This window comes from Gadus chalcogrammus, chromosome 13, assembly GCF_026213295.1.
Source record: "Gadus chalcogrammus isolate NIFS_2021 chromosome 13, NIFS_Gcha_1.0, whole genome shotgun sequence".
Classification (NCBI taxonomy): Eukaryota; Metazoa; Chordata; class Actinopteri; order Gadiformes; family Gadidae; genus Gadus; species Gadus chalcogrammus.
Window position 1 is genome coordinate 16,531,058 of NC_079424.1, and position 10,815 is coordinate 16,541,872.

At 44.4% G+C, this 10,815-nt stretch overlaps 1 protein-coding gene across 1 annotated transcript; it reads left to right on the forward strand.

The window, feature by feature from the left end:
- The first annotated feature begins 149 nt into the window (after window positions 1–149).
- On the forward strand, window positions 150–2,084 carry mafbb (v-maf avian musculoaponeurotic fibrosarcoma oncogene homolog Bb). The gene is made up of 2 exons (XM_056606709.1): window positions 150–265; window positions 371–2,084. The coding sequence occupies exon 2, from the start codon at window positions 418–420 to the stop codon at window positions 1,429–1,431; it is 1,014 nt and encodes a 337-aa protein (XP_056462684.1). The 5' UTR covers window positions 150–265; window positions 371–417; the 3' UTR covers window positions 1,432–2,084.
- Window positions 2,085–10,815: the final 8,731 nt, after the last annotated feature.

Consider the following 10,815-nt stretch of genomic DNA (forward strand, 5'->3'; position numbering starts at 1 on the left):
TATTCTCACCATCACATGTTAAGGGTCTGAAAATACTCTCGCATCAGCTTTTATGCAAATGCCCTGTGCGTGGTCTCATTGGAGAAGAGCTCGGAGGTGTAGTCTACAACGCCTGACGTCACGTCAATGCAGCTTTATGAAGAAAGTGCGCTTCACGCGAAAAGGCAGAGGTAGCACACGCACGATTGTGCTCTTTGAGATTTCCGTGGACTAACTTTACCCTCCGAAAAGCCCATCGCTTACAGTACAGATGACCCACTAGTTGGTAAGGTGGAACCCCTTACGCATGTTTTTTTTTATTTGTAGACATATTGCGATATATCTTTTTTGGAACTTCATTCTAAAGCATTGCGTGTTTACTGCATTACAGAACTGTGGGTATTCGGAACTCCGGGCGGAAAAAAAAGCAAGCTTGCAATGAATATGTCAGCCGATGCGCATTTGCATTTGGGACTTCAGAAAACACCGATGGATTTTGTCAGCGAATTCGACTTAGCCGTTAGTTCGATGAAGTTCGGCGTCAAGAAGGAGACAATGCATGGGGGGGATCGTTCATTTATTGGACCGTGCAATCAACTTCAAAGACCAGAATCTGCCTCCACCACTCCGGGCAGCACACCTTCCAATTCGGTCCCCTCGTCGCCCAACCTCAACCCAAACGAGCAGAGGAACAACCCGGGCGGTGAACAGTTTTGGATGTCTAACAACGGAGGTTACTCCCAGCAAATGTATCCTCAGTCTTTTGGTCTGACACCCGAGGACGCCATGGACGCCCTCATTGGCACAACGGTGCAGGCCAATCCATCTGCGCCCCACGGCCACCAGCCCCCCTTCCCCGCTGAATTCGAGGGGTACGGACAAATGAACGAGCACGTCCCGCATTACCCCGGACACCTCCGTCAGCCGGACGCCCTGGTGGGCCACGCCGAGATGCAAGGTTTGGCTAACACACAGTGCCACTATCCGGGGGAGGACGTCGAGAGCTCGGCTCCCCATTCGCCAGAGTCCCAGGACATGGTCCTGGGCGCGCACCACCTCCACCACAGCAGCAGTCGCCACGACAGAAGGTCCAACGGCGACATGCAGTTCTCGGACGATCAACTAGTGTCCATGTCCGTCAGGGAGCTGAACAGACACATCCGAGGGATGACCAAAGACGAGGTCATGCGTCTCAAGCAAAAGCGTCGGACCCTGAAAAACAGAGGGTATGCCCAGTCGTGCCGCTTCAAGCGTGTTCAGCAGAAACACGTCCTGGAGCACGAGAAGACCAGCCTGGCCTCGCAAGTGGAGCAGCTGAAGCACGAACTCAATCGATTGGCCCGCGAGAGGGACGCCTATAAACTAAAATGCGAGAAACTGACTTGTGCGAACGGCTACCACGAAACGGGGTCGACCAGCGACAACCCTTCCTCGCCCGAGTATCTGATGTGAGTGAACTTTTTGCAGCCCTGGCCTATTTTCCCTAGGCGCCCCCTGTAAACGGTTGCCTATAAAACGTCTGTACAAAAAAATAACGCATTTATGACTTTATCTATAGACCATACAATATAATTATAATAAGGTGGATCGAGTTGCAACTCTTATCGTTCAATTGAAAAAAGGAATCATGCGTCTACCTGAAGAATCACCAAGCATGCATGCGGGACATGTATGGGACTTTTTTATATTCCATATATCATACTCTTACCTGTATTCTATCTGAATGGAGATACTTGAAATTGATTTAACTTGGCGAATACTCAATTTATTATTTACGCAGGACATCTGATTTTGGCTTTCTTTTTTTGTTTGAATTCCTTTCTTCTTCTTCTTCTTTTTGTCTTTAGCATTCTTGATTGCTTAGGTTTTGTCAAAATTGTTCACATTAATCTTATCTACTCAATATAATTATCTAGAGATTAAATGTCAATTTTTTTATGACGCTGGTTCTGCTGGACGGATTGGTTCCTGTTCTTTCTATGATAAAAAAAAAAAGAAATATGCAAGAAGGAAATAATAGGGATTTGCAGCATTGACAAGAATTGTTTTGTATTTAAATTGTTTTTCATCAACTATGGATCAATAAAGCCATTTGACTTTGTAAATCTGTGTCTCATCATATATCACCTGACAGGGTTAATCAATAATATAGGTTACAATGAATATTTAACCCACATCATGATTTTATATTAGGCCTATTATCATTTCAAAATCTAGACAAATAAGTTACACTGCTCAGAGGTTTGTTCCAGAAAGAGCTGTAAAGTGGTTTAATTGAGATAAGGAGACCTATAGCTTTGTAAGTACGCAAGAAAATATCTTGGTCAAACATATATTAGACTTTATATTTGAAGTTCCCCCTTAAAATTAGTCAAAGAAATCAATACGATTTGATACACCAATCATATGGTGAAAGACAGCCATTACCAAAGTGTATACGTTTTAAATATACTGCAGGATGGCTGCATGTTTTATTTTACAACCTAATATGCAGTAGGCCAATTTACTGAGACATGCTTACGTGAACAGACAAGAACAGCTTCACAATTCAGGAGGTGAATCAGAGAACAGCATGGTCATCTGCTGCCACAGTGTAGTGCAATGTTTTTATTTATATCCCTTGTTTGTTTTTTGTTTTTAATGGGGGGCGGGCAGTAGTGTAAATGAAAGAGTTTGTGGCCCTCTCCTTTCCCTCTGACCTTTGGTCTCTGTGTGGAGGGCTTCCTGGACCCCCCCCTCCCTGCACACACACACACACACACACACACACACACACACACACACACACACAGACTTGGGCACATGAAAAGCAAAGAGGCGTGAGTGACAGGGGCTGTGTGGCTCAGATAGTATGAGGTGGAAATCAGCCTTCCCCTCTGTTGCTTTCCTCAGACAGACAGGTCACCTTTGCATTCATTACAGGGAGGAAGAGAGAAACGACAACCACAGCACATTGCTCTGCAGATTACCAGTTTTTTGTCTTTCTGATTTTATCTACATGACATCAGTTTTATTCTGCAACTGATGGACTTTTGTTTCACTTACACTTAATACACTTGTAATAATATTGAAACCTTGAATAAACAAATGTAAACAAGCCAACAAACCTATTGAGGCAGCCCTCAAATTGTCCAAGCTAAGAGCTGGTGTTGTTCATATTGAAGATGAATGATGCTTCCATGGTTGCTTTCAACCTACAGAAAATGCTTTTTTTTTTTTCTTCATGTAAAATGTGTTATTATTATTATGTTTGAATATTTTAGTTTGTTTTAATATTACGTAGACTGCTCTTGGGAAGGGTGTGTGTGTGTGTGTGTGTGTGTGTGTGTGTGTGTGTGTGTGTGTGTGTGTGTGTGTGTGTGTGTGTGTGTGTGTGTGTGTGTGTGTGTGTGTGTGTGTGTGTGTGTGTGTGTGTGTGTGTGTGTGTCAGTGTGTGTGTGTGTGTGTGTGTGTGTGTGTGTGTGTGTGTGTGTGTGTGTGTGTGTGTGTGTGTGTGTGTGTGTGTGTGTGCCTGTGTCTGTGTGTGTTTGTGTGTGTGCGTGTGTTTGCGTTATACACTATTGTCAGTGACCTCCTCAAACAGGCCTGGAAACCATGTTTCTCTTTTATGAGTGACCTTTGACAGCTTTCACCTCACCTCTTTTGTTCAGTGAAAACAGCTCCAAATACCCACCACAGGTGCCCGACGCATGCTCCTGTATCGCTAGGCCTGCACCCGGGAGGCCCGCAGTCAGACTGGCTATTGTACTGATTTTGAAAACTGTAAAAAGTTTATAATAAATCTACGTGATACTGTAAATTAATTGTGGCTATTCATTTCATTCATTTTAAGGTGGGTCTGTTTTTGAACGTCTTATAGAACGATTATAAATGTGAGCAGATTATAAATATGCTTATAATATAAATGGATACAAAATACGCTTTAATATGCGTCTTTTTTTTGTAAGACAACTTGAACAATTTCGCGGAAACAACACCTGCTAAAACTGAGTAACACAATCATTTGTTATAGAAGGTAGTACTAAATATGACGTCTAAAGATGTGTGTACATTTGTGAGGAAAGAAATGTTACGCCTTTTTGAATTGACCTTAACCGCAACCTTAAAATGTGTTAACAGTTAACAATTATAATACTTTGCACCCAAATGGAATTAGAAAAAGGTTAAGCAATAAAGGCCAAATCTGCGTGTAGTGATTATTTGTGTGTATTGTCGTGTGTGTTTGTGTGTCTGTCTGTATGTGTGTGTCTACACACCAGCATGTGTCATCCTTAAAAGATGTACATGTTGTGGTGTGCATGTGTGCTCATTGCATACACGGCATCACGCGCCGGCTACCGTGCAGCCGCGGCGGGGCGAGGCAGGAGAAGTGGAATATTGGAGAGGACAGCGGTTTGTGGTCCTGTATCACAGCATGCGGGGTGCCATTGGAGAAACGATTAGCCAGCTCTTTTTCCTCGCGTGTGATAGGCTGCCGGCCCTGATGTAGGAGCCAGGCAGCGCTCCCCCACCGCCAGCCTCCTCCCTGCCACCAGCAGCCAGCCTGAGCCCTGAGCGCCAGAGGCTGGGTACTGAGTCAGCAGCAGGGGAAGGTGTCTGCATGGCTGGGTCATATGATCACAAGAGATAGCCGGAGACAGATAGAGAGCGTCGTCACAATGCTCGTGAAAAAAAGCGCCTCGCTCACAGGATTGGGGACGAATTAGACATTGCCGCATAGATGAATTTGTTTACGGCCCGCGGTCGCCTATGTTATAGACGGGGATAGAGGGATAGCTTCAACCCCGCCGTAGAATAAATGGGCTGTGCTGTTGTTAGGACAGAGAAAATAATTGAAAGACGGTGACCTTAGGTTGGTGGTGCTCCACGGAGTTGAGTGAGTTTGGATGATTTTTCATGAGCCTGGTTGTGTCTCAGACAGTGGACACAGACAGAGGAATGTTGGAGAGGCTGACCATTGTGTAGGGAGAGGCAGGAGGAATGCAGGCTACACTGACACCAGTCAATACAGCCAGGGGCCTCCGGCCAGCAGCGAGGGGGACTGCTGGCAGGATCAGGGGACGCCACACAGCGATATTACCCATCACTCAGATCTGTCATATTCTGCCCATTGACAATGTCGATTGTAGCAGGTAAACTATTCAAACAAACCTCCTTGTTTTTGAGGCCTACTGACATTAGGCAGTCCATTACAGATAAGGTTGAGTCCAGTAAATGATTGCAAAATGGCCTCCCCGTATTACAGCTGATAGGATGATAGGAGCGGAATGAGTGGATCTTCTAGCCAAATTCGGCATCGTCCAAATCAGCCCTAATTCAAACAAACAACAGCAGTCACTCACTGATTTGTGTGTTTGCCCTTCTGACACGTACTTTGGGTACGTGTCAGCCAAGCAGACATTTGACCCCAGCCCTGCTAAATAACAGGACAATACCAGTCCCCAGCTGTATGTTTTACCTCTTATTGTGCAATGGCTGGGGCCTGCTCAGAGAGCTGCATGGAGGACAGGATGGAAGGGGGGGCTTCCTCTTTCACTTCCTATATGAGGGTCCAGTCAAGTGACTCTTTGTGCGACGGTTAGGCTCTGTGACACAGGAAAAACACCGCACCGCTGGCTGCGGTTTCCGATCAGGATGTCCACTCGCTGCTCCGCAACAAGTTGTGACACAGTGAATCACGCCGTGGTCAGTGGCCTCACACACGCACGACGCATGCAGACATACACACAGACACGGCAATCTGTACCGCGTGCAGGCTGCGGGCCTCCTCTCGACGTGCACAAACAATCTCCCTATCTCTCCCTCTATCTCCCTCTGTCACTCAAAATTGTTCAATTTCTTCAATTCAAATAAAGGCAGAGGGCCTCATTGTCTCATTAAATCATCCAGTTACGTGACTCCTGGATTGGACTGTGAAGGTATTTCATTCATTGCCGCTCACTGTGGTCGTATAGTGATTACATTGGCACTACTGTAAACGACTATGGCCCACCGTCACATGACGCCCTCATCCGCTCCTCACAGAGTGGATTAATGTGTAGCCTCGCTGCAATAAAAGCTCCGTTGCTATCTTACTGGCTGTTATAGGGCACCCAGCTATCTTACTGGCTGTTATAGGGCACCCAGCTAGCTTCCTGGGGACCTGTTGTTCAGCGTGTTGGCGCATGAGCCCCTGTGATATGATAGGATGGCCCTCTGATAAAGATCCCTGTCACGTTTGACTGAGCGCTGCCCGGGAGGGGATTTGACGAGGTCCTGTACCACAAGAGACTGGACTTTGGAAACAGAGCAGCGGCTGGCCTCCAGAATGTAATAATTATACAGGTAGTATACTTCACAGTGCTTCAGGAATGCCATTAAAACATGGCCATGTTGGACAACAGAGGAGGAAAACAACTGAATGTTTATAAGGCATTAAACCTCAAGGCCAAAGTAGGAATTAGCTGAGATCACTGCTCATTGAAATGCTCCTTGTTTTAATCTTGGTGACGACTGCACACCACGTTCCTTTTCTTTTTCTTTTCCGTGTAGTGCTGCAGTTTGAATTGCACAACAGAGGGAGCCAGCAGAAAGTTGAAACATGTTTTTTTAATGAGCCAAGCACGACGACGGGGAGTGAGACCGCAGTCAAAGAGTCGAAAGGCGACCATTTTGAGAGAAGAGTCAGAGTGAGTGAGTGAAGTAGAGTGAGGAAGGGAGAGGAAAGGAAGAGGGGAGTGCGTCCGAGAAATGAGCTAGCAGGTCTGCTTTGCTCGGGCTCAGCGGCCGTAAACAAGTGGGGTAGGAAGGGAAGAAAGGGAAAGGGGATGAGGGGAAGAGAGACAGAGGGGAGAAAGGATCAGGCATTTGCCTGCCATGTCATTCTCTGCTAGGATTTCCTGCTCTGTTTTATGGGGGTCATGCAGCTGGCAGGCGCCCTCCTGTTTCTGTCCGTAATGATGACAAGCGTCCATTAGTGCACTGTAGAAACACGAGCCAACCCCCCCCCCCCCACCCCCCCCCCCCCCCCCCCCCCCGCCACACACACACACACACACACACACACACACACACACACACACACACACACACACACACACACACACACACACACAAACACACACACACACACACACACACACACACACACACACACAAATGCAACACTCGCAATGGCCTCTTCCCTTTCCGCAGCTCCTGGCCCCAAGCGCTGCCTAACTATCTATAGGGCAGATAATTGTGGCTCTCGGTTGCTTTTGGCAGAGGCTGTGCTGATCAGGGGGGACTGAGCCTCTGCTCGGACGCCGGCCTTGGGTTCTCTGCTGACTGATAAAGTAGCAGTCTGTAGTCTGTGTCCGTATTGTCCACCAGGCTCCCCTCCTGGACAGGTGAAGGGGACTTTGGCTTTTTGGCATGAGGGCTTTCGTATGAAACATTAAACTGTTATCACTGCTGGTGAGAGATTAGAAAAAAAACGGTTATGTAATGAGAGGTGTAATTTGACCGTGACCTACTGCAGCCTCGTTTAAGAACAACACAGCTATCTCACTCCAAACTGTTTAACATTAAAACCGACACAGGCATAGACATTCTCAACCCAATCCCACTAATGGTTGCACTACGGGAATGCATTGGTACTATGGGACTTTTCCTTTAGATATGGTCAATGTCAATTTACATTGAACATGTAAATTGAAACTCAAGAATTTAACATAACCCGAGGGGATATGAAAAGGTGGTTCGAGAGACGGCCATTTAAACTGGACCTGCTGCTCACTGACTTCTTCAAAGCCTATATCATTTCTAAGAATACAAACGCTAGGCCTTGCAGTTGTGGACATCGGTGTGTGTGAGCTGTAATCATTCATGTTGGTTGTACTGAGACTCTGTGGAACTGGGTGTGTCTCCCTCCAATGTGTCATGTTAACAGCCCTCTTATGTAACTCCTGCTATTACTTCTTCTCCCCGTTCCTTGAAAATGGGATTTGAAGTTCTTCATTCCGGTCTTACACACAACGGTTACTTTGCCCATAATTACGTTGTGATTCCATCTACCCCACGCATTTGTCTCCGCTGTCAACGTGTGTAAAAATGGATCGCGAACTTGACACTTGCCTAATTATATACTGCTCATTCTTAGGATTTAAAACTGTGAATCTGGTTAGTTCTGTCATTGGGCCTTCAGTTGAAAGACCAAAGCAAACGATAAACATGTATCTGTATTCAATGAATGTTTTGAACTACAGATACAGTACCAGGGAAGTCGATCAGGCTACTACAGTTTGTACGATAATGAACCTGTGTACTTGTTTTGTTCTGTGGAAGAGATAGAGGAACTAGAGTGCTCTGAGATTTAATTGGAAAGGAAAAAGAAACCTCTGAGAGTTATTACTCAACAGTCAAAAGAATACACGTGTATTTTCGCTTTGGCACATAAACATGAAAATAAACCAGTTGTTGATAATTATCGTTCAGTTTAGAGAAACACTTACATATTTTTCAATTCCATAACTGCTCAGAACTTTTTATCTTCAGTTATAGCAGGGTTTAATCCTGGTTTGGCTCTGCAGTTTTTCGCTCACTTGTGAATAATAGTATTTCAGAACCAAAAGCCAATTTCAAGCAAACATCCACAGCTGAATTATTTGTACATGTAGCAGCTTAAGCGTTACAGCTAGCAAGTGTCATTCAACCAGTCATTGAACTACCATGGCGATATCATTGCATGTGTTCAAACGTAATTCTCCTAGAATGAAACGTATAAAAATTGAATTAAGAAAAAAAAAGATAACAAGAAGAATACAACATATACATAAACATATAAACAATAAATCCCCTATAATAACTGTATTCCAATGTAGCAAATGAAAGACAATAATTTTGGAAACACATTATTTATTTATCTGCAAATTATTGAATTGTAAAAGTTAAGCTACTAAAATACCTGCCTGACTAAAATACTCAGGCCACCCCCAAATAAACAAGGAAATAAATAATACTTCAAGGGGGCATATTATACCACCAGGTGTGAGTGTGATTAGCCTTACAAGACGTTTTGAAAATCTGCCCCTTAGGACATCACTAGTGAACGTGTCCACCTAGATCTGTGCTGGATAGATCAGTCCACCAGCCTACCCAGTGGAATGAAATAAACGTTGCTCATCTATCCAACATAGATCTAGGTGGACACGCCCACTAGTGATGTCATATGGGGCAGATCTTCGAAACGGCTTGTAAGGCTAATTACACTCAAACCTGGTGGTATAATATGTCTCCTTTAAAACAGTCACTACGGACTCAGGGGGTAACCCATAGACTGACCTTTAACCTTTACCCAACAAGTCAACTGCAAGGAGGTTCAACTGTTTGATGATTATTGCGAGAAAATCCCCCTCCTTTCTGTCTCACACACAGACAGCCATCTTCAGCCAACACACAGGAGGATACGAAACGGCATCTGCATACAACATGCATCATAATTAGGGCATTTAGCAGACGCTTTTATCCAAAGCGACTTACATCGGTTAATACACACATTATCATCATAGCATCATCATATCATACTGTGAGGGACCGGTGAAGGCAACATGACGACAGCTTACAGTGGGACTAGATCAAAGCCAACCAAATATCTTTGTTACTTAAGGGTTCTAGTATGGTGATCAAACCCCTTGAAACATTAAGTACGTTGTTTAACAGAGTTTGACACAGTTCAGAAGGTCAGTATGACTCTTAAGTGAATTGAAGTAATGGCGTGGAAGGCACCGTGGTAGATGCTGTGACTCAGTGATAGTGTATCCGCTTTCAACACACAGAAAGCTGAAACTGTTTCCCTCACTCCTTTAAATAACTAAGGAGCCATCTTTATCACCGTCCTCAGCAATGACGGAGATCATGTCAAGGTATTGGCAAATATATTTAGGTGAAATGTTGTTTTATTACAAAATGGCAAGAAATTTGCACATCTATTCCACTCGTGGTATTGATGCGCACTTTATCAGGCTCACCGATTTGACAAAAAATGGATTATGTTAAACAACTATGCAACATGGCATTTCATGGCAAATTCTCACCCACCGTAAGGTCACCTAATGACTTACAAAGTAGGTGAGGTATCATTGACAGCTGACTGGCATCAATACCTGTTTGGGATGGATTTTATTGATTAGCCAGATAAAACGAGGGCTTTTTTGTTTTTTAAAGGATCGTATCTGTCAATATCCTCTTCAAGCAAACCCACGACAGCGGCCCTCAGCGTGGCACTTGAGTCGTTTTCCTTTTGTTGTTTATTTCTTTCTTAGTCAGTCACTATGGAATCAGTGGAAAGCAGCATCATCGGGCTTTCCCACAGAAGGAAGAGAAGAATAAAAAGAAGAAGAAGAAGAAGAAGAAGAAGAAGAAGAAGAAGAAGAAGAAGAAGAAGAAGAAGAAGAAGAAGAAGAAGAAGAAGAAGAAGAAGAAGAAGAAGAAGAAGAAGAAGAAGAAGAAGAAGAAGAAGAAGAAGAAGAAGAAGAAGAAGAAGAAGAAGAAGAAGAAGACACTTTGAAATCAGATCACCCACAATGCCCTTTATCAAGCGGGTATGCACCTGATAAAGCTGTCAGAAGAGCTCCCCCCCCCCCTCCTCACCAGCGGTATTATTCACGGTCCATGCTGGTAAAACAAACCTCAGAAGAACCCCGGAGCTCTGAGCCTTTAAGCCTGATCCTAGTACAATGCTTCATCAGCACTGATACAATGACTTACACCTTCAAATAAAAAGACACACAGCACACTTAAAGGATTTTTTCTGTTTTTCTTTTAAACAAAATATCCTATTATTTGTCTAATAATTATAGTTCTTTTTTTATAATTAGA